Source organism: Erinaceus europaeus, chromosome 2 (assembly GCF_950295315.1).
Source record: "Erinaceus europaeus chromosome 2, mEriEur2.1, whole genome shotgun sequence".
Classification (NCBI taxonomy): Eukaryota; Metazoa; Chordata; class Mammalia; order Eulipotyphla; family Erinaceidae; genus Erinaceus; species Erinaceus europaeus.
Window position 1 is genome coordinate 156,031,418 of NC_080163.1, and position 24,285 is coordinate 156,055,702.

Sequence of the window (24,285 nt, forward strand, 5' to 3'; positions counted from 1 at the left end):
CTTGTCCTTGTGCTTCTCTCTTTGTGCACTTAACCCTGTGCACTCCCATCTGGCCCCCATGTCTTGGGTTCTTGATAGAATTGGGTTTCAGAGGCATCTGGTCATCTTCCCAGCATTCTTTTGGGGGTAAAAAAAGGTGAGAATTATGGCTTCTGTAATTGCTTCCCCACTGAACATGGGCATTCGCCCATTGATGCACACCCCCAGCCTGTGTCTATTTTTCCCTCATGGGATGGGGTTCTGGAGAGGTGAGGTCCTGGGACACACTGTTGAGGTTGTCTTCCCGGGGATGTCAGGATGGAATCATAGTAGCATCTGCAACTTGGTGGCTGAAAGGTGGCAAGATATAAAACAAGACAAAACAATAAAATTGAACAATAACCAAGAACCAACAAGTAGGAATAGAGCAGATGAAAGTAGGGATCTTACCACCAATGTGTCCTGGAGCTCAGCTTCCCCAGAGATACACCCTACTAGGGAAAGAGAGAGGCAGACTGGGAGTATGGACCAACCAGTCAACGCCCATATTCAGCGGGGAAGCAATTACAGAAGCCAGACCTACCTTCTGCAACCCACAATGACCCTGGGTCCATGCTCCCAGAGGGATAGAGAATGGGAAAGCTATCAGGGGAGGGGGTGGGTTATGGAGATTGGGTGGTGGGAATTGTGTGGAGTTATACCCCTCCTACCTTATGGTTTTGTTAACTAATCCTTTCTTAAATAAAATTTAAAAAAAAAAGTAGGGATCTTAGGGTAGAGAGAAGCTAAAAAGTCTACTTTAGGCATGTTCTTAGGGGCCCATGACTTTAATAATGTTTGTTTGAGTTTGATTGCTAACATGCAGGTGGACTAAAAACATTGTCTGGAAAAATGATGTCAGTGTTGAGGATAGTGCTAGACAGCTAGATTAGAGCAGAGAGTAGCTCCCAAACCTGAAGAAAGTATATAAATATAATTGATTGTTTACTCCATCTATCTGGCCCACAATGGACAGATCAGCCATTGTAACCTCTGAGTCTCTGTCTGAGCTCATAGCCCATGGTCATAGCTGGGAACATTCTAAGCTGTATTCATTTCAGGATCAGTCTTCCCTGAGTGGCAGAGCAGGATGACCCAACCTTCCTTCGGAGAATGGGGCAGTCCCTACCATTGAAATGATGGTGGAGAGAGGTCTATTAGATTAAATGATGGTGGAGAGAGGTCTATTAGAGGTCTAGGCCTATCATATCTCTATGGGAATCCAGGGATCCCCTGACCAGGGCACCAGATGATGGGGTGGCCTGGTATTGGCCAAAATGGCTATCTTTAAGTCAGCCAATCTCTTTCCCTTATCCAATTTTTGTAGTCCTTTCTTTATCTGATAAACTAAGACTTTCTCCCAATTGTTAAACAGTTGATTATCATATGTTGTATCCAAACTGGTATTAGGTTTATGGGGTCTGGCCTCAAGTTAGGGAGGAAATAAGCCTAGGGTTTTAGTCAAGTCTTAAACTTTAGGCTAAGTTTAATTGCATTAACTTGTTTGATGATTCTGATAAAGGTTGTCAAAGGGACAGTAATTGTGCTTTAGGTGATATATATATTTTTGCCAGTATATATCTTGACCAATTATGTAGTTTTTTTTCTAAAGATTATCAGGGGTGACAATAATGCTGATGTTGTTAGAAAATATTAGGAAATATATCTTACTTTCCTTTGTGTAGTTATTTGAGTAGATAGAGTGATGAATAGGACTCAGCTCTCATTTATGCTGAGGTTTGAACCTGGTGCCTTTAGTGCTTTAGGCATGAAAGTCTTTTTGCATAATCTCTATGCATTCCTGCATTGTGTGTGTATTTTAAGGGATCTTAAGCAAAGACGAAGAAAATCTAACCATTCTTCTTTTTTTTTACTCAGCAGGTAGTTTGTGAGCATTTCCTATATTTCAAGAAATATGACTTTGTTTCTTTTTTCTTTACCTTCTGACCCTACGTCCTATTTTACTCAATTCCTACCTCTGGAAATCACCAACCTGTTTTCTATAATATATCCGTGAACTTAGTTTTGGTTGTTTTTGTGAATAAGAGTAGTTTTTGTTTTTCAGATCCCACATGTAAGTGAGATCATATAGTAGCGGTCTTTCTCTATGTCTGAATGCTGTCCTATTGTGTATATAAATACATTCTTTATATATTCATCCATAGATAATTGCTTAGTTTGCTTCCATATTTAGCTGTTGTAAATAATGCTGCCATCAATATATGATACATATATCTTTTCCATTAAATGTTTTCTTTTTCTTTTTCTTTTTGATAAATACCAAGTAGATTTGCTGTATTATACAGTAGTTCTATTATTTAGTTTTTTTAAGGCACCTCCATAATGTTTTCCATAGTGCCTATACTAATTTGCACTTCTACAAATGGTACACAAGGATTTCCTTCTCCCCACATCCTCAACAAAATCTATCTCTTGTCTTTTTGATAATAACCACTTAACAGGCCTAGTAATGCTCTTGTTCTTATGGACTTTATTCTCTTGAACTGCATTTTAAAAGATGCTATCATTGTACAAAATAGATTGTAAACACCAATACTAGTAAAAAAAAAAAATGTGGAGGCCAGGAAGGACTTCCAGGAGGCATGTCCATGGAATAGCAGGGACTGAATCATCTCTTCTCCCAAAACATCAAGTAAATACAAGAGACCCAACTGAGGTCATAATCTACAGATGAAAGTTCTGCAGCTTAAGGTGGGTGTTCATTGTGTTTGGGGCAAAAAGGGGTGTGGGTTGAAAAACAGCAAAGTCAGATCAGAGCTTTAGAGGGCACAGCGCTGAGCTGCATAATTTTGGCAATTTCACTTTAAGCACAGCAAGCAATAAAGGTTTCTCTTGAGTTCCAGAAGAGCAAGGGGCTTAAAACCTCTCAATCTTTGACTTGGGGTATTTAGCCTTCTGAATTTAATGCAAGGACACAACATAAAACAGAGCATTTGTGACCGCAAGACAGCCCAAAGCAACCACCCACCCCACCCCACCCCACATGCCTTGGATCATACAAAAGAGAGAAACCTGGAGATCACAATAGCACCACCTGCTAGCCATCAATAACCAGCACAGAGTAGCAGCAGCCACATCTCTCTACTCTCTCTTGTCAAAGACAAGTCAATCCAGGCAAATGTGACTAGTGGATTGAATCATACTGAGAGAGGGACCTCATAATAAACCATATACAGTGGTTAAACCAAGAAGAAACATTGGTGAAATAAACCAGGACAGAATTCCATATTAAAAAAAAAAAACCCAAAGGGTATTGAGGACAATATCCAAACACTAGTTGAGCTATTAGTTAGAGGAGTAAGGAAAGAGTTTGAAAATAATATAATCAGAAATGGGGAAACAGCAAATGAGACTCTGAAATAAAACACTTAACAATCTGAGGTACTTGGAAAGCTGAAAGCTGAAAAAGATGAGCTAAGAGCACAACTAGCTGAACAAGCTAATACAGTATCACAACAGGGTAACAAAATAGCTGAGCCACAGAAAATAACAGAGGGGAGAGAGAATAGAATAAGTGAGGCAGAAAACAGAAATAGCAAGATTGAGGATGAATTAGAGAAAACTAAGAAAGAAGTAAGATACCTCGAAAGATTAAGAGATACTGAAAAGAACAACAGAGACATATGGGATGACTTCAAAAGAAGTAATATGCTGGGATCGCCTGAGGGTGCTTCTTCCTGAGCAAATGCTCTCTGGGTTGGAGAGAACTCAACTGGAGCCAATCTAGGCTGCTGCGTGGGAGAGGGATCAGGAACTTGTGCCGAGCTAACGTCACAGGAGATACACTCTGGAACTCTCGGATCTGGAAAACAATTCCAAGTGTTTTTACTCAGAAAAGCAGCTTGTATATATACTAGCCAAGTGGAAACAGGGTGTGACGTAGAGAGGGTGGAGCGAAAAAGGACTGGAGGAGATCAGGGTGTACTAGGAGAGGAGGCGGAGCAAAAAGACATCGTGAACCAGTGGGGATTAAACCAATGCCCTGGAGGGAGGTTGGTGCTTAGTTAACAGTGGTTTATGTAAATAGACCGCAGCTTTAAGTGGGATCAAACCAATGCCCTGCAGGCATGCCGGTGCTTAGTAAGTAGGATTAGAGACAGAAGCTTTAAGCTGGGGAAGCTGGCATACTACCCAACAGTAATGCATGCATTATTGGCTTTCCAGAGGAATAAAGAGAGGAAGAGGAATGAATCATTCTACAGGACTTAGGAGATGAGAACTTCCCTACTCTAGACAACATAAATGACATAAAGGTTCAAGAAGCCCAGAAAGTCCCAAACAGAACTAACCCAGACTTAAAGACACCAAGACACATCATATTTAGAATGAAAAGGAGTAAGAATAAAGAAAGCGGATGTGAGGGTGATCTGGCTGCGACATCTGTCACCCCATTGATCACCAGGGTTGATCTGGCTGGCTAGGCAGGTGTTCCCTTCCTCCCTCACTGCTCCATGGGCATCCCTCCCGAAGCTGTGCACTCGATTGAAGAGGATGGCCTTCCCTGAATAGAGACGGACGGATCTTTGGTCGAGGGTATACGAGTAGCTGCACTCCCCTGCTAGAACCTCCAAACAAGCTCTCAAGAATAAAGAAAGGATCCTGAAGACTGCAAGAGAAAAAAAAGGGTTCCCTACAGAGGAAAACCCATAAGATTAGCAGCAGACTTCTCCACACAAACACTACAGGCCAGAAGAGAATGTCAAGATATCTGTCGAGTGCTCAATGAGAAAGGCTTTCAACCAAGACTACTGTATCCTGCTAGACTGTCATTCAGACTAGATGGAGGCATAAAAACCTTCTCAGACAAGCAATAGTTGAAGGAATCAACTATCACCAAGCCTGCCCTGAAAGAAGTTCTGAAAGGTCTGCTATAAACAGTCACATCATAAACATGCCATATATCAGAACACTCAAAAATAATGACATTGAAATATCTTCATTCTATAATATTAATGAATGTCAATGTCCTGAATTCACCTATTAAAAGCCATAGAGTAGGAAGATGGATCAGAAAACACAACCCAACCATATGCTGTCTACAGGAAGGAATTCCACCTAACTCACCAAGACAAACACACTCAAAGTGAAAGCATGGAAAACTACCATACAAGCCAATGGACCACAAAAAAGGGTAGGAACAGCTATTTTTCAGTCTGATATAGTAGACCTTAAAACAAGTAAAATTTTAAATGATAGGGATGGACATTACTTAGTTCTCAGAGGATCCGTCAATCAAGAAGTCTTAACAATTATTAACATCTATGCACCCAATGAGAGGCCATCTAAATACATCAGACATCTATTGAAAGGGCTACAGCAGTAAATTAACAGCAACACAGTAATAGTAGGAGATTTCAACACCACTTGGATGTTAGACCAGAAACTATCAAATACGTAGAGGAAAATATTGGCAGAACTCTTTTCCATCTAAATTTTAAAGGCCCCCTCATTGAAACTAATCCAATTTAAAAAAAAAAGTTGAACAATAAACACAAAGCAGAACTTTTACTGGGTATGGTGTATTGCACCAATGTAAAGGACTCTGGGGTCAAGAGCAGGATTCGCGTCCTAGAACATGATGGCAGAGGAGGACCTAGAGGGGCATTGAATTGTTACGTAGAAAGCAGAAATGTGAACAGGGGTAGATGGCATAATGGTTACGCAAGACTCTTATTCCTGAATAACCAAAGTCTCAGGTTCATGATGAATTGACCGTCTTTACCCAATTTTGGATGGAGCTCGAAGAGATCATGTTAAGTGAGATAAGTCAGAAACAAAAAGATGAATATGGGATGATCTCACTCACAGTTGAAAAACAAGATCAGAAGGGAAAACTCAGAGCAGAACTGGGACTGGAGTTGGTGTATTGCACCAAAGTAAGAGTCTGGAGTAGTGGGGAGGGTTCAGGCCCTGAAACATGATGGCAGAGGAGGACCTAGTGGGTGTTGAATTGTTAAGTGGAAATGTTACGCATGTACGAACTATTGTATTTTACTGTTGACTATAAACCATTAATTCCCCAATAAAGAAATTTAAAAAAAAAAGTGGAGGCCAAGTGGTGGGTGTGTTGTGGGACTACACATTGTAGTCTTAGAATCTTGTAACGAACTATTAATAACAAATAAACATATCATTGTAAAAAATACAAAACAAACATTTAAAGAGTGGGAGTGTGGGGGGCAGGTGGTGATACACCCAGCTGAGTACACATGTTACCACATACAAAGCCCCAGGTTCAAGAGACTGCAAGGGCGAAGCTTCATGAGTGCTGCAAGTGTCTGTCTCCTCCTTCTCTGTCTCCTCCTCCCCTCTCAATTTCTTTCTGTTCTATTAAATAAGAGAATTTTTTTCTCTTAAAAAAAGTGTTTTAGGTGGGGGTATAGCATAATGGTTATGCAAAGAGACTTTCATGCTTGAGGCTCTCAAGTCCCAGGTTCACCCCCACACACACACTGGCATAAGCCAGAGCTGTACAGTGAAAAAAAAAAAGTGTTTTAAGTTCTTAGATAACCTGTGGTTATCCCCACTGCAGATTTTTAAATAAACTACCGTACAATGTCACAAAGTTTAGACTGTAAGTAGCATCCTAGATAAATATCATTTATGCTAATTACAGTGTGAATTAGAATTATCCACTACTCTGTGTAAGCATTTTAAGATAATTCAGTTTCTACTTTTCATATTACAGAATCTGACAGCTCATAGAAATGTTGATCCTTAAAAGCAATCTAACAGATTTCCCAGGACTTCGACATATTACTTGGTTCTCCCTCTTTTCTTTATGACTGTGATGTATAATTAATCATAGATTACTTCATTTTGTTTCATTTCATTTACAACATTTATGAGCTTCACTTTGTCAGAATGAAATGCTTGTCCCCTTCTTTCCTTTCCAAAGTGGCATAATTAGTGTTAGCATCTTTTTTAACAGGCTACATAAAGTTTAGTGGCTGGATTAAATCAAGTCATTAACATAATGTGCTACCCAATTTGCCCCTATCTCTCTTCGTTTTCAGGACATCAAAGTGCCACAGAGCACCAGTGTAATTGGGCCTTGCTGGCCTGTCAGATTCCGTCAGCCTGATGACTGCTGCTTTTACTAAAAGGCTTCTAGGCATGATAATTAATGGAGATGGGGGGAGTCTGAGAAATAGAAAACTTTGGACATTTATCTATGAATATTTTATTAATTTGAATAATCAGAAGTTAACAGTATCAATTTGATGTATAATACATTGGTTAAAAGTCCTATTTTAGGCCCTCAAAATTGACATCAAAACTGAACATTTTCATTTGCCATGGCATTAAAAATATTAACCGTTCTTCTTTCATATTATTGCTACTTTTATCATTTAAACAATACTTCCTCTCAGTATGCACAACTAAATGTGTTGCCATCAACTCTCAGTTTTCTTAAAGTGTGCCCATAGGTAAGAATAGGAAATCACAGACTGAAAGAGAAATGGGTTTCCTTTGTGTAGCACATATTTACATCTTTCTCTTTCCCTGTTCCTTCTAATAGCAGCTTTGTAAAAGCTGCCATACTCAATTGTACTAAATTGCAGTTCCACCTGGAAACCAGGTTCTCTTGAACAGTATGAGCTAGCATTCCCAAGTGACTGCAATAATGATGTTCAGCAAAATATGTTCTAAAGTTTTGAAAGACAAAATGCACAAAGCAACTCATGACTTTTAGAACTTATGTATTAAAATTTGTAAATCACTTCAGAATCACTTCCTACCAATGGAAAAAATAAACCCACGTGGAATTTTAAGCTAGATAGATTTCAAAACACATTTAAGGTAGAAACCAGAAATGTTGAATTACTCTCCTGATAGTAATTAATTTTAAAACTATTTTCTGTTTCACAGTGTAATTAACGTGTCAGGGTCACTGTTACATAGTAATATACTCTATTTCCTTTAACATAGGCATAATATCCTGTTGACGTATGACCTTTATAAGTCTGTCAGATTTTGCTAATACAAACATTTTTCCTTTACATATTGTCTATGGTTATTTTCACTCTATAAAAAGCAGAATACTCAGAGACCTGAAAATGCAATGCCAAAAATACTCATAATACAGCTAACTGGCTCTACACAAGAAGAAAATTGTCAACCCATGAATTCAGGAATAGGAGGAAACTAGGAATTTTTATATTTTACCTTTTATAATGTATACTGTTCAATTATTTTATATGAGAATTACTGATTGCTATAAAAAAGGAAATAATTTGTCAGATAATTCTGTACTAAAGTATTTAATAACAAAGACCAGTTTAACATAGATGCTTTCCTATAAATATCTTAGATATGTTCACCAAATATATGTTCAATCATTTTATTTTGTTTAGGACAGTAAAAGTGTGGTCTGAGACCAGTAGCAGTAACATCACTTTAGAATTTGTGAGAAATGCAAATTACCAGGTTAAACTCTGGTGTTGTGGCTGCCCTCATTCTCTTTCTTTCTGAATGAAAACGCAACCCAGGAGAGGTGAAACCACCCATGTATGAGGTCCTAACTCTATAAAGAAAAATAGAACTTCGAGCATGGGCTCATTTGTGTATTCCTTCATTTTCCAGGCCATTCGCGGGTAGGCTAAAGTTTGAGAACCACAACTTTAGTGAAAAGCGGCACTTCCTATTGTGTCTGCACATTAGAATCATCTAGGGAAAACTTTTAAATGCCAGGGCCCAGGCTCCACCTGGATCAGTTAAATCGAAATTTTGTTTAAAGCTCCCCAGGTGATTTTAATGTGCAGCCAAAATTGAGAACCACTGTACTATAACATCTGTTCTCAATGATGGTGAAAGTGAAATAGCGTATCCAAATCATCTGAAATTGAGGGGTAATTTTTAAAATTCTCTCCTTCCTTCACATTACTGCCATAGTAAGGCACAGTTAATGATGGAAATGTGTCATATCCCTCAGGTGGATTAGGACAGGGAAGAAAATTCCAATCACTGTTTTAGAACATGTGGTAACAAGCTTCAGTAATTTGCTGACTATTATAGATGCAGTAATTTATATGGTATATACAGGAGACAGTGACAGTGTTCTAAAAATAAGTTCCCCTAGCCCTAGCACCATTTTGATTTCCATAAACGATATACTTGGCATTGAAGTTTTTCTATTTGTTTATTGTTGTATCTTTTAAGAGAATATGTTAGAAAACACAGGCTACTGTTACTCATTAGAAAAGGGACAAGAAGAGTTGGAGCTGTCTCATGTGGCAATGCACTGGCGTGTGCAACAGGGATTTGAATCCAGCCCCCACCACCCTGGGGGAAGCTTTGGTCCAATGGAGTCTTTTTCTTCTGTACCACTGTTTCTTTTTCTCTTGAGTCTGAAGAGTTCTACCTAGAGCAGTAGAGCACTGAACCCCTGGTGATGACAAAGAAGGAGGCAGGTGAGGGGAGGTTATTGTTGAAAAGCATTACTACCACTTTTAAAATTTTTTAATTTTATTTGTTAACATTTTTTATATTCCGGGTAGTGACCGGATCATTACTCAGACATATGCAATGACAAGGATTAAACTTGTTCCTGTTATTTATAATGAAGCCGATGGGGGTTGCTAGTGGATTACACAGTACAGTTGTTGACACATGGGTTCACTCTCTCATCTCCCCATGATAAGTGTCTGAAAAACACTCTCACCCCTGACCTAACTCTTTTTCCATCATCATGCACCAGGCCCCTGATGCCCCTGAAGCCCCTCCATTCCAGTTCTTTCTCTCCACCCCCAGAGGCCTTTGCTTTGGTGCAATACACCAGTAATCCTGTCCAGGTTTCACTTTCATGCTCTACCTGTTAATCCACCTTCTCAGTCACTAAATCAAATATTTCAAGCTTTTCTTAGTGTTCACCGCAGTTAAAATATGAATGCTGGGGGAAAAAAGTTCACTGATCAGATTGCATACCTTATAATACATAAGACTCTGTACTCTTTTTCTTTCTTTTTTAAATTTTTATTTATAAAAAGGAAACACTGACAAAAACCATAGAATAAGAGGGGTACAACTCCACACAATTCCCACCACCAGAACTCTGTATCCCATCCCCTCCCCTACTTTCTCAGAGGGCATAGACATAGATCACTACTTTCTATTTCCATTTTGTTTTTGTTGTTATGAAGTACCAACATCTGCATATCTTGGCAGGTATTTTCAACTATATACATAGATACATTTACATGTACATATATTAAAATGTTTTATGGTAATGAGGAATACTAATATAAATTTACATAACCATTTAGGGATTAATTTGATAATCTGGTCATACTGAATTTATTATGCCTACCACCCAGCAATTCTTCTAAGACATTCACTCATATACTAGAAAATATTTTTAATTTTTTTCAGTGTAACATTACTTATAATAGCAAAAACAATTATAAACAACTTTATCACTAGATAAATGAATAAATTGACTCTAGCTTATAGATGCACTATAAATTGAATCCTATCCAATGATTAATATAAGTGAGCTATATTTAAGTTGTAAGCATGAATAAATCTCAAAAATATGTTGAATGAAAAAACACAAATTGGAGACTGATTAATAGAGGACGTTACTACGAATATAAAATCTGAAAAACAAAAAATATATTGCTTACATATATATATGTAGAAGAAAATATAAATGCAAATTTGAGAATGATCATATCAACTTCAGGAGAGTGGTTACATCTGTGGGATGAGGTAGGAGAAGGCTGAAATGTTTACTTCTTCAACAGTAACAATAAAAATATTTAATGAGAGGGGTCGGGCGGTGGCTCAGTGGGTTAAGTGCACGTGGCGCAAAGCGCAGGGACCGGCGTAAGGATCCCGGTTCGAGCCCCCGGCTCCCCACCTGCAGGGGAGTCGCTTCACAGGCGGTGAAGCAGGTCTGCAGGTGTCTATCTTTCTCTTTCCCTCTTTCTCTGTCTTCCCCTCCTCTCTCCATTTCTCTCTGTCCTATCCAACAACAAAGCAACGTCAACAATGGCAATAATAACCACAATGAGGCTGCAACAACTAGGGCAACAAAAAAGGGGGAAAAATGGCCTCCAGGAGCAGTGGATTCATGGTGCAGGCACCGAGCCCAGCAATAACCCTGGAGGAAAAAAAAAAATTAATGAGGTAATGTTTAATGGTAACTTTTATTTGAAGATGCTGAGGACTTGAATATGACCAACTATTTTCCAGACTTTTCTAGTCTTTGATTTTAAGTTTGAAATTTAAAAGAAACTCTTATTCATTGTAGAAATTTATAGAATGAATTAACACATGTAATCTCACCATAGGCAGATTTAAACCTTACTGAAACAAGTTTCAAAACCTCTATCATAGGCCATTCTCAGATAACCAACAGTATTTAAGGGTTGTCAAGTTGAATTAGTTTTTAGAAGCCTAATAGTCCAACTCTATGTGGCTTTTCTGGTAGCTGAAACCAGAGGAAGAATTCAGCATAATCCTCTGAAGTAAAAGAAAAAAAAATTCAAGCATACCAGTAAAAACTTAAGTAAATGCTGCAGGAAAATATGGGCTAAAATGTGAATTAGCAACACTCAAGAAGCAATAATGGAATTGAGCCAAAATCATGAGAACTTTTCTGTGAAAGCAGTATGAGCTGTCGTCACATTTCTGGAGCACTCAGTCACATAATATGTGATGTCCATCTCTACAGACAATAAAAGGTTACATAATTATTATTTAAGTGACTTTTACTTCTGCTCAGCACAATCAAATTTTTATATGCTCTTTTTACATGCTGATGTCGACATCTTGCTAACTAAGGAAGCTAACTGGTGAACATAACCCCCACCCAAAAAAAAAGTACTAACAAGTAGCATCTTACCAAATTGTAAGGGTTTGATGAGAAGAGCAAAGAGCAAAAGTGATCTCACGGGAGTCAGGTGGTAGCGCAGCAGATTAAGCACAGGTGGCGCAAAGCACAAGGACCAGCATAAGGATCCCAGTTCGAACCCCCAGCTCCCCACCTGCAAGGGAGTCGCTTCACAAGCGGTGAAGCAAGTCTGCAGGTGTCTATCTTTCTCTCCCCCCTCTATCTTCCCCTCCTCTCTTCATTTCTCTCTGTCCTAACAGCTACAACAGTAAAACTACAAGGGCAACAAGAGGGAATAAATAAATAAGTAAATTTTTAAAAAGTGATCTCACTTAGCAGGAATTAATAAAGTAGGCAATAGGAAGGGAGAGCACAAAGTGAAACATGGACTGGACATGTCATATTATATCAAAGCAAAGGACTCTGGGGAGGGAAGAGAGGGAATAAAATTGGGGGGGGGACCTAATACATAATGAAATTGTATGTATATGTCAGTGACTACACTGTAAAGCATTAACCCCCTCAGTAAAAAAAAGAAAGAAAAACAATATAGGCAACCTAAAGCCCATACTGATTGGCTTATTGATTTACTATCTTACTAGTTTGCTATTTGCAGTGTATTAATGCCCTACAAAAGTCTGACCAGTCAGATAGCTCTAGTAATTCTGAACAGACATTATTATACATTTTTCTGAAAACACTTTTCTTCTATCACTATCATTTAAATCACTATCCCTTACGTGTCTCCTAATTGAATTTTAAAATTTGTTGTATTATGAGAAATTTTAAACAGACAATGAAGTGGAAATAGACTTACCCTATGATCTACATTCTACAGGATTGACCTGTCTTTGAGACAGTCTCATTCAATTAAAATCTGGAGCAGCACAGTTTTCTTGTTTATCAAGAGTTAAGACTCACAAAGTTAGTAGACAGACAATAAATATTTGTTAAAGGAGAAATCCCTATTCCTGGCAGTATATAAAACATATTCTGACAATATATGTATTCAGCCTCCTTTGATTCTATATCATAAAGTATGTGCCAGCAACTGAAGAGGTTGTTAAAGATCACAGGATAAATAAAATATGGTCTCAAGAGTTCACATCTACAGAGAGGCAGAGATGTGAGAAAATTTAAGCAGTACAATGTGACTGAAAAGTGTATAAAGGTCCAGAGGAGTAGTCAACAAACACTTGGAGATGAGTAATAGTCTCATAAATGGAGAGATCTCAAATAAGTGGAAGCTGTTTGGTGGAGAAGATTTCGGGTGCTAGCTACATTGTAAAGTAAGAGAAAAGTTTCTAAGCAGAAAGATAACTGATTTGTTTATAGGGAGGAAATTCTAGAATTCTACCCCAAGAAGAAAGAAAAAAATGGTTGAAGTGGCAACAGTATTTCAACATCTCATGTTGATAGATGAATGGTGATGTCATTTCTTAAAACAGAGAATGAGACAGAAGGAAAGTAGATGAAACAGAAGAGATGAGTTCATTTTTTTTTATTGGGGGGAGTAATGGTTTACAGTCAACAGTAAAATACAGTAGTTTGTACATATGTAACATATCTCAGTTTTCTACATAACAATCTAACCCTCCCAGGTCCTCCTCTACCATCATGTTCCAAGACCTGAACACTCCCCATAACCCCATAGTCTTTTACTTTGGTGCAATACACCAGAGTTCATTTCTTATACAAAGTCAGAGTTGTCTGTACCACTGTTGTGATTTTAATCTTACTGTGTAATCCTAGTAGAAGTTTGGATTTACAAGGACATGAACCAGCAGTGCTCCACTGTTCAAAAATAAGTTGGCAAGCTCATTAGCCAAGATTTATAGTTTGTGATATTCTTTATTCAGAACATGCTTTCCTAGATATATACTATTTTGAACTTACTCCTTTTTAAATATGTTTTAAGTTGACTCATGTGGCATCAGATGAACAAAGAAATGATAAGTAATAACTTCTGTCAGTAATATTATTCAGACAACTTAGAAGGATATATGATACAGGCAATAAACTAGAGCAAGAATTTTTTTTTAATCTGTACTAGAAAAAATGTCATAAAAAGAAGATTAAAGCTCTTTTAATTCCTTGAATAATATGATAGAATTTGGTTTAGTTTTCTTGGTTTTATGTTTGCTGTTTGGTTGTGATCTCAAGTAGCTACTTTAATTAGAATTATATTTTGCACGCAATTTTACCTGACAGTCTAAATTTTTTCTTAAAGTTTTCTTGTGGAGATTACACAGTTAGCATGTTACTAATAAAACAGCCACACATATAAATATGATTCTCCTGTCATTTAAAAGTTCATTTGTCAAAATAAATTCAAAATTAAAGTTCCTTTGTTTTTTCACTGGGATTTATGATAAACAGTTATAGAAGTTCCTGCATTTACAGTGTTCAAATAGCAATGAATACCTCATTCACTTTTCCAGCCTATTTTTCTTTTATGCAGAAGAAAATTCTTAGAAAATATTACTGTTATAACAAGTCTAAATTTGTCATATCTCAACTTATTTAGAAGACTTAATTGTGTATCATGCTGCATTTGACCCAGAATTAAATATGTGTGAAATATTTTGACAACTGCAATGTATTTGAAGGAAAAAAAATATCATTTAAAATTTTTCTTTACTAGGTTAGTCTTCAGCAAGCAGAGAAGGGCTTTTCTCAAGTAAGATTAGACAATAGAGCCAACTTCATTTTTTATGCACGTGAAGGGAGAGGGCTTGAGGTTATTAGTTGAAACCGAGTAACCTTTCCAGGCTTTCATCTCTTTCTTTTCAAATTTGAATATGAAAAGCATATTCAAGTCAAAGACCATCACTTTAATGACATTTGGCAGTCATTTGATTTATTAGGTTTTAGAAAAAAATTTCCTTTAAATATTTCATCATACTATGCTAATCCTAGTAATATTGCCAGCTGCAGCCTTGTACCTGTATTAGTGGAGACAGAATGGTGTGGAATTTTCTCTGTCATCCTAGTAAAATTTCCATGAATCTACTGAATAATAAAATAACCTTATTGAAATATTCAGATTTGGGTTTTTAGTTAAAGTGTCTTGGAATACATAATAAAAGAAAATGTCTCTTGAAAGAAGGGAGTAAAATTACTTCATCAAATATTGAGGGGGCTTGACAGCAATGAAATTGTTCTTTATGGGAATGTTTTTACAATAGGATAGTTATGTATTTCAGTTTGATTAATTATGTGCTTTGAAATAGCTAAGTAATCTCTATGCTGAATTTGCACACTGATTTAACTTAACAATGAGTTCCTAAAAGCTGGTCAAATAAACAGGTCATATTTTCACAATATTTTAATTAGTTTTTGAAGTTATGTAATTTACAGTAGTATACCTGTGAGTCTCCTAGAGGAATTTAGTACATAAATTTGAGATAACAAATTAATTTGGGAATAAATAACAAAGTTTATATAAACAAAAATATTCAACAAAAAATTAGTATGAACAAAATTCTAAGTTATTATCTATTACTTGTTTTAAAGCATTACTTAGGGAAGTATTTCTGACTCCCTAATAATGTTTCTGACATCAAAATTGATTTTAAAAGGCTTAAGTGAGAATCAAAGAAGCAGGTATGTGTGTGTGCAGAACTGAAATAAAAATAAATTTCAAAAAATTTTAATTTAGGAAAAATTGTTGCATGAAAATGTATTATTTATTAAATTAAATGTTTTGGCAAAGTACAGGAAAGTTAACCAGTTACTACTCTAGAATGTGAGTCTGTACAACTACATACATTTGTATAGTAACTTTATAGTTACTTTATAGTAGTTCATAGGCTTTGAGCTCAGAATAACAAAAACTTTCTCAGGTTAAACTGTAGATTAAACAAAAGCAATGATATATATGTCTTTGAAATAAGGCCAAGTGATACTTGTCATTCTGAAAGCAACTGACAATGAAGATCTCATAATCTTCACTCCTGATAGACTACTAGTGGGGTATTTATAGTCTCAAATGTAAATCAGTAGACTATTGCCATGACACTGTTAACTTCAAACCCTGGGGCATTAGAATCTCATTCGCTCTCTCTCTGTTGTGAATAATCTGTCATCTGTAACTATGCAGTAGTGTACAGTGTGTTCCACAAAAGAAACCCACTGGTTCTCATGTTTTATTTAAATTTGATCATGAAAAAGATTAAAGAATTTTTGTTCATTTAATTTATTTCTTTGTTGGTTTTGTTTTGTCTTATTTTGGTTTTGTTTTTGTTCTTTTAACAGCCATCAGAAAAAATTCGAATTGAGATCATTGCTCTCAGCCTTAATGATTCTCGGGTAACTATGGATGACACAATTCAACGACTATTTGTTGAGTGCAGATTTTATAGTCTTCCTGCAGAAGAGACACCTGTGTCGCTTCCAAAACCCAAACATGGACAGTGGGTCTACTATAACTATAGCAATGGTATGTATAGCTCACTTATAATGTAGACATTTATTTTGTCCTTTTCAATGATGGAAAAGGAAAGAATATGGGAAAAGTGTAACGTTCCAATGTTCACCTAAAACCATGGAATCTTATCAAAATGAAAGTCAAACTTGTTACATCAGGATTAAGATATTGAATTGAAAGTAATACTAAAATTAAGAATTAGCAAAAACTGTGGGAAAACACTGTTTCTAGGTGTTCTTACTGCTTCTTAGTAATGATGAAAAATGCCACCTAGCTCTACAGTTGAATATAATAGAAAGAAAGATTTAAGGGAATTTAAAATTCTTGGTTTTTTATAGAGATATATTTATTATTTGAGACATTATTCACGGATATGCTTATACATATATGGTTAATCTTTACTGAATCCACAATTGTAAACTTGGGCAAGATGTTTAAATTTGATAGTGTTTTGTTTCTGTCTGTTAAATAAGGCACTGTTTCTAAAATCCTTTTCAATTTAGACAGACAGATGGGTTTAGAAATCACATAGGGAAAGAAGTAGTGTGAGGGAGTCGGGCAGTAGCGCAGGTTAAGCGCACGTGGCGCAAAGCGCAAGGACCGGCATAAGGATCCCGGTTCGAACCCCGGCTCCCCACCTGCAGGGGATTCGCTTCACAGGCAGTGAAGCAGGTCTGCAGCTGTCTATCTTTCTCTCCCCCTCTCTGTCTTCCCCTCCTCTCTCCACTTCTCTCTGTCCTATCCAACAACAACGACAGTAATGACAACAATAATAAAAAACAACTATAAACAAGGGCAACAAAGAAGGGGGGAAGAAAAGTTAGCCTCCAGGAGCAGCCAATTCATAGTGCAGGCACAGACCCTTAGCGGTAACCCTGGAGGTGAAAAAGAAAAAAGAAAAGTACTTACACTTCTATCTTGTGGAAGTGTGGAAATGTACCCTCTTGATAAAAAATCCTCTAAACCAGCTTTCCCTCAGTAAAGTGATACTGACATTGACAAGTGCTTGTATTTCTAATGAATTAACCATTTGATGAATACAATAAACCTACTAGAAATAAATCTACTAGAAATCAAAACAGTAGAAGAGTTTTCAAGGCTATTGAAAATAATTTCAAAGATATTTCTATCAGAAAAGGAGTATACTTATGCATATGAAATGCTGTTTTATATTTAGTATATTTAGTATATCTGAACAATAATCCTAATCATCAACATATTCAAGAACTAATACTACCCTTTCAGATGATTTTATTTCTCACAAGTATGGCATAGTGGAAATGTTTATTTTTTTTATTATTATATTTGCATCTGTTTCATTACAGGGAATCTCCCTTGAATCTTTGGCTGATAAGAAACTATCTCATCTAATTATTGTAATGACTTACAATTCACTTATCCCTTGACATAAGAGGCTAATATAATGTAGCCTTACATCTTCTAAGTATTATTAAATGTTAATAAGTGTAAGTTTATTTCCAAGCTGACTTTTAATTCAGACAGAAAACTTAGAGAACAATTAGTAAATTCTATCTTCTGTTTGAGCACCATAACAATCTAAAGAGTAACTGAAATTGCAATGATTTTTATACTGCATTATAAGTTTATTATATTCAAGAAGGTTTTGTCTGTTGAAACCTAAATTGGTTACAAAATGAGAAGTTAGTATGTGATTCTTGGGATTATTCATGGCCCAATTGATCTCTATTAAGTGGTGTTAACACCAGTTTCACCTACACACAAAAAAATTAGCTCTCCTCAGGATCACTAGCACTAAAAAAAAAAAAAGTTAAATTTATTTGACTGGCATCAGTTGCAGATATAAAACATTTGCATCTTATTGAGCTCAAAATTTTTTCTTGGAGAATGCTGAGAAAGCAAGAAAATAGTTTGAGAAAAATAAGATTAATGATAGGTCTGAAGAATTTTGTCTGAGCTAAATAAAGACCTCTAGAAAATTGACAGTGGGAAGAAAAAAGATTAATGAAATCTTCTACAAAGTTTTTATGAGACTTATACAGATATGGGCCTTTACTCTCAGAGGACTGAACAGACTATCTTTTGCAACAATCAAAGTTTTAATTCAGAAGATTAAAAAAGAAGAACTTCAGATTTTATTGGTATTTGGAGGAAAAATTTGGCAAAGATAAGGATTAGGGGGCTGATAATCTGTAACATGAAAATTCTCTGAGATTCAAGATTTATCAACCCTTTAAAATTAAACCACTTGTATTTCTCATACCAAAGAACATTGATAGAGAAAGATGTCTTCAACTTGTCGAAATAAGGAATATGTTCTTAGTTTTAAATAATTCAGTTATTTGGACAATTAGGATGTATTGAGACATGTTATTTTTTCTTAATTTTTATTTATAAAAAGGAAACACTGACAAAAACCATAGGATAAGAGGGGTACAACTTCACACAATTCCCACCACCAGAACTCCGTATCCCATCCCCTCCCCTGATAGCTATCCTATTCTTTATCTTTCTGGGAGTATGGACCCAGGGTCATTATGGGGTGCAGAAGGTGGAAGGTCTGTCTTCTATAATTGCTTCCCCACTGAACCTGGGCATTGACAGATTGATCCATACTCCCAGCCTGTTGAGACATGTTTTTAGAAAGTTTGTCAAAATCCAGCAAGCCCTAAACAAATGTTATCTCTGGTGATAGTGAAAATACCCTAACTTTTAGACAGCTGTGATACTCTATCTCCCCTGCCCTCTCAGTTTCTCTCAGTGTCCTATCAAATAAAATAAATAAATATTTTTAAAAGAATTAATTTTTTTCTTTAGTGATGCCAGAGGCTCATAGGTGCATGATTTTCTCTGCTCTTGGATTGGCATTCTCTTTCTTTCTTTCTTTCTTTCTTTCTTTCTTTCTTTCTTTCTTTCTTTCTTTCTTTCTTTCTTTTACAGCAAAAGAGAGAAACAGACAGAGACCATAGCACTGCTCCACCATGCAAGAGCAGTGGCTGAATTATTTCCTAATCGTCTAACTCCTTTTTAAAAAGATTTTATTGTTGTTATTGTTGTTTTGAAGTTGTAGAGTTTTTTAATTTATTTTTAAGACTTATTTTTTCCTTTATCTTAAAAATATTTTATTTGACTTAGTTATTGGATAGACACGGAGAGAAACTGAGAGGTGGAAAGAGAGAAAGAGAGATACCTGCTGCAGCACTGCTTCACCACCCAAGCTGCAGGTAGGAACTGAAAGCTTGAACCCATATCCTTGCACATTGTAACATGTGCTCAACCAGGTGCACCACTGCCTAGCCCTGTAGAGTTTTTCTCTAACCATCTAGTTCAACATGCCAAATAAATATCCTTAGGACCATGATATAATTTAAAGTCAAAAGTGTACCTGTTTTTCACATGCTCAACACAAAATTGTCCACTAACTCCTGGTCCTACTTTTAAATTGGACAAAGGAACTATAGGTGAAAAGAGAAGAAAAGGGAAGCACAGGGTGAAACTTGGACTGGATGAGGTGGATTGAAGCAAGAAAAGGACTCTGAACTAGAGGGAAGTGGGGAGTGGACATCAGATATCCAATGCTCAGTGGTCACGAAGGACTTGGGTGGGTAGGGGGAGTGCTATGCAGGCAAATAACAGTGCAGGGAAGGGAATTGCCACCATGTCACAGTTGTCATGTAGACCATGATTCCCTCAATAAAATGATGAATAAAGGAAGCAAGAAGGGGAAGAAGTCTTACTCCAGACAGACTGATTCAGGATATGGAGGAATTGACCTCTGTAACTATTCGAACATTTTTAAAAGCTCTCTAGGGATTCCAGTGCACATTTATAAGTTGAGATCAGACAAAATCGGGCATGTTCAGGGTGGTATGGTCATAGACGCATTTATAAATTGAAAGTCAATGACTCACTTAAGATGCCAAATCTAAGATTGTTTGTGCAAGTAAGAGTGCTGTAGTTCTGACTTGGTGCACATTTACAGAACTAAACTTACTAGTAAGTAAACTAGAGTTTTCTTTTAAGTCTTCAGCTGAGAGAATTCAGAGACGCGTAGACCTGACATATCTAAGTAACATACCTTTAGGGAAAAGGGAAACGAAAATGAGGTGACCTGTCGTTTTGCACTGCAGAGAAGAGAGAGAGGAGGTCCGGAGCGAAGAGGGAACACAAATCTTTATTTGCGCTGGCACCTCAGAGTTGGGTGCTAGAGAAGCAGGTTGGGCCACGTGGAGGTAGCGAAAATGGCAGCCTCACACAGTAACCTTTCCTGTGTCTGAACACCAAAGTGAAGCGCTGGCAAGAGAGCCAGGTGCGGAAGAAGAAGGGCTTTTATAGGAGCAGCTTTCACGAGAATGGGAAGGGGGAGGAGTAACCATAGCACTCCAGGATAGGATAATAACTCTCGTGAGAATGGGAAAGGGGAGGAATAACCAAAGCACTCCAAATATCACAGGGAAATAGACAATGCCCTGAGGGCACAACATGGTAGAACAGGCGCTCCATATGAGAATGTCCCAACTCTTGCGGGAACTAGCAATAGCCCGAGGGGACAACATGGCAGATGTGACTGCACAATTTCCCAGCAGTGCCCTCCTTTTATATAGGCATAGAGTTCTCTCTCACATTCCAGTTGTTAACAGGACTGCACTTAAACAGCAGGAACATGTTAGTCTTATATCAAAGCATGGAATTTTAAGGAAATAAATCCTGGAGGTAGACGTTGGTGGACCTTGGAAAAAATATCATTTCTCAGTCTGTTTAGTCATTTGTAAAATGTGGATCAGAATTTTTTTTTTTGTAATATCTATTTGTTAACAAGAAAGAGAGTGAACCAGAGCATCATTCCAGCATGTGCAGTTCCTGGCATAGAACTTGTTTGTTTGTTTTTACACCAGAGCACTACTCAACTCTGATTTATGATGGTGCAGAGGATTAACCCTGGGACCTTAGAGCCTTTGCATAACCATGGTATCTTCTCTGTCCCTAGAATCTTTTACTTTGATGCAATACACCAAACCCAGTGCAAGATTGGCTTTTTTTTTTTAATTTACTTTTTATTTAAGAAAGGATAAATTAACAAAACCATAGGGTAGGAGGGGTACAACTCCACACAATTCCCACCACCCAATCTCCATATCCCATCCCCTCCCCTGATAGCTTTCCCATTCTCTATCCCTCTGGGAGCATGGACCCAGGGTCATTGTGGGTTGCAGAAGGTGGAAGATCTGGCTTCTGTAATTGCTTCCCCGCTGAACATGGACGTTGACTGGTCGGTCCATACTCCCAGTCTGCCTCTCTCTTTCCCTAGTAGGTGGGTCTTTGGAGAAGCGGAGCTCCAGGGCACATTGGTAGGGTCTTCAGTCCAGGGAAGCCTGGCCAGCATCTTGATGGCATCTGGAACCTGGTGGCTGAAAAGAGAGTTAGCATACAAAGCCAAACAAATTGTTGAGCAATCATGGACCCAAAGGTTGGAATAGTGGAGAGGAAGTGTTAGGGGGGTACTCACTGCAAACTCTAGTGTACTTCTGCTTTCAGGTATATATTTTGCACTTGTTTATGGATAAGTGTGAACATATGTTCTCTCTCATAGAACCTGGTCTATATCTAGGTTTTGGGACTTTGTTAGAAAGTGAACCACCTGAAATGGAATTAGAGTATACTATGAAAGGAAAGGTCTCACCCGAGTAATGGAGCTGAAGGGTTGTCATTCCACACGTGAATTCTCTGGACACAGTCTGAGCTGAAGCGTGTTGAGGTGGCTATCGTTGTGTTGATTAGGTTGCGATCGGCAGATGCAATATTATTTGATATGGATTGGGAGAGGCATGCGGGAAAGTGGGCCCTATCCAAGGGTTCCAGGACTGGGGGAAATATAGGCTCTCTAGTGGAGATGTGAGGTTCCTGTTGTCTTAGGGTTCAAAAAGACAATGGATAGTTAATGTTATCATCACATTATTTGGTAATTGGGTTAACTTTGAAAAGTCCTTTTGTTAGGGTTTGCAGTATAGTACCCAGTATCTTGTATGTAGCTGTGCCATTGATTGCTTCTGATCTACTTGGTCTAGGCTTTTGAGAGAGTCCACATATCAAATACACAGCCTATATATTAAAAAATCTCAGTCTGTGTTTTAAAAGCTTCGAGACATACAATTAATTTTTCCCCTCTCATTAATTAACTAGTGATTTATATGACTACACTTTACTAGGAGTGTACATAAACACCATTCCCACTACCAAAAGACTATGTCCCATCCCACCCTGCCACCCCCCACTGGCCCAGGAAGCTGCATGTCTACCCCTCACCACAGGGTTTTTACTTTGGTGCCCTACTTTCAGTTTAGTCAGATCCTGCTTTTAGTTTCCCTTTCAGATCTTCTTACTCAACTTCTGTTGATGAGTGGGATCATCCCATACTCATCTTTATCTTTCTGACTTAGCTCACTTAACATAATTCCTTCTAGCTCTGTCCAAGATGGGTCAGAGAAGGTGGGTTCATTGTTCTTGATAGCTGCATAGTATTCCATTGTGTATATATACCACATCTTTCTCAGCCACTCATCTGTTGTTGGGCACCTGGGTTGCTTCCAGGTTTTAGCTATTATGAATTGTGCTGCTATGAACATAGGAGTACACACCTCTTTTTGGTTGGGTGTTATGGAGTTCTTGGGGTATAACCCCAGGAGAGGAATTACTGGATCATATGGAAGGTCCATGTCTAGCCTTCTGAGAGTTTTCCAGACTGCTCTCCACAGAGGCTGGACCAATTTACATTCCCACCAGCAATGCAAAAGGGTTCCTCTGTCCCCACAGCCTCTCCAGCATTTGTTGCTGCTGTCCTTTTTGATGTATGCCATTCTTACAGGAGTGAGGTGGTATCTCAATGTTGTCTTAATTTGCATTTCTCTGACAATCAGTGACCTAGAGCAGTTTTTCATATGTTTGTTAGCCTTTTGGATCTCCTCTGAGGTGAATGTTTTGTTCAATCCTCTGCACAAACACTACAATCATTTATCTGGAACCTGAAAACACCTAGAATTGCCAAAACCATCTTGAGGAAAAGAAACAGAAATGGAGGCATCACACTCCCAGATCTCAAACTATATTATAAAGCCATCATCAAAACAGCATGGTACTAGAACAAAAATAGGCACACAGACCAGTGGAACAGAATTGAAAGCCCAGAAATAAATCCCCACACCTATGGACATCTAATCTTTGATAAGGGGGCCCAAAGCATTAAATGGAAGAAGGAGGCTCTCTTCAATAAATGGTGCTGGGAAAACTGGGTTGTAACATGCAGAAGAATGAAATTGAACCACTTTTCTTCTTCTAGTGTTAGCCCTTCTTCCGTAGCCAGTCAACAGCGTCAGGTTGAGCCTGATGTAAAGTTTCGAGACCTCCTTTGAATCTGGAGAGGTGGCAGTCGTTGACTATGTGGGTCATAGTCTGTCTGTAGCCGCAGGAGCAGTTCGGGTCATCTCTGGCTCCCCAGCGATGGAACATAGCGGCGCACCGGCCATGGCCTGTTCGATAGCAATTGAGGAGGGCCCAATCATAACGTGCTTGGTCAAAGCTGGGTTGACGCTTGCAGGTCTGTGATGAGGTGTTTGTTCTTTACCTCAGCTGACTGCCAACTCTGTTTCCAAGAGTCTGGAACAGAGAAGTTCAGTGTAGGCGTAGGAGACCAGATTGGATGACGAGACGTCAAGCGTTGAACAGGGTGGGCGAAGATATCCGCCTATATTGGCAGGTCCTGTCGAGCGTAGACGTGGGAAATGAACTTAGATGATGCCGCATCCCGACGAATATCTGGCGGGGCGATGTTGCTAAGAACTGGCAGCCATGGAACCAGGGTGGAACGGATGGTTCCAGAAATTATCCTCATGGAGGAATATAATTTGGAATCAACCAAGTGGACATGGGGGCTACGGAACCATACTGGGGCACAGTATTCTGCAGTGGAATAGCATAATGCCAGAGATGATGATCATAGTGTGGAAGC

General features: G+C 38.0%; 1 protein-coding gene across 1 annotated transcript in view; it reads left to right on the plus strand.

Annotated features, from left to right (window-relative positions):
* RPGRIP1L (RPGRIP1 like) overlaps positions 1–24,285 on the plus strand; it is a 134,922-nt gene that overhangs the window by 90,716 nt on the left and 19,921 nt on the right. The window contains exon 20 of the mRNA XM_060172153.1: positions 16,133–16,316. Within this exon, the coding sequence (XP_060028136.1) occupies positions 16,133–16,316 (184 nt within the window). The remainder of the gene's footprint in view (positions 1–16,132; positions 16,317–24,285) is intronic.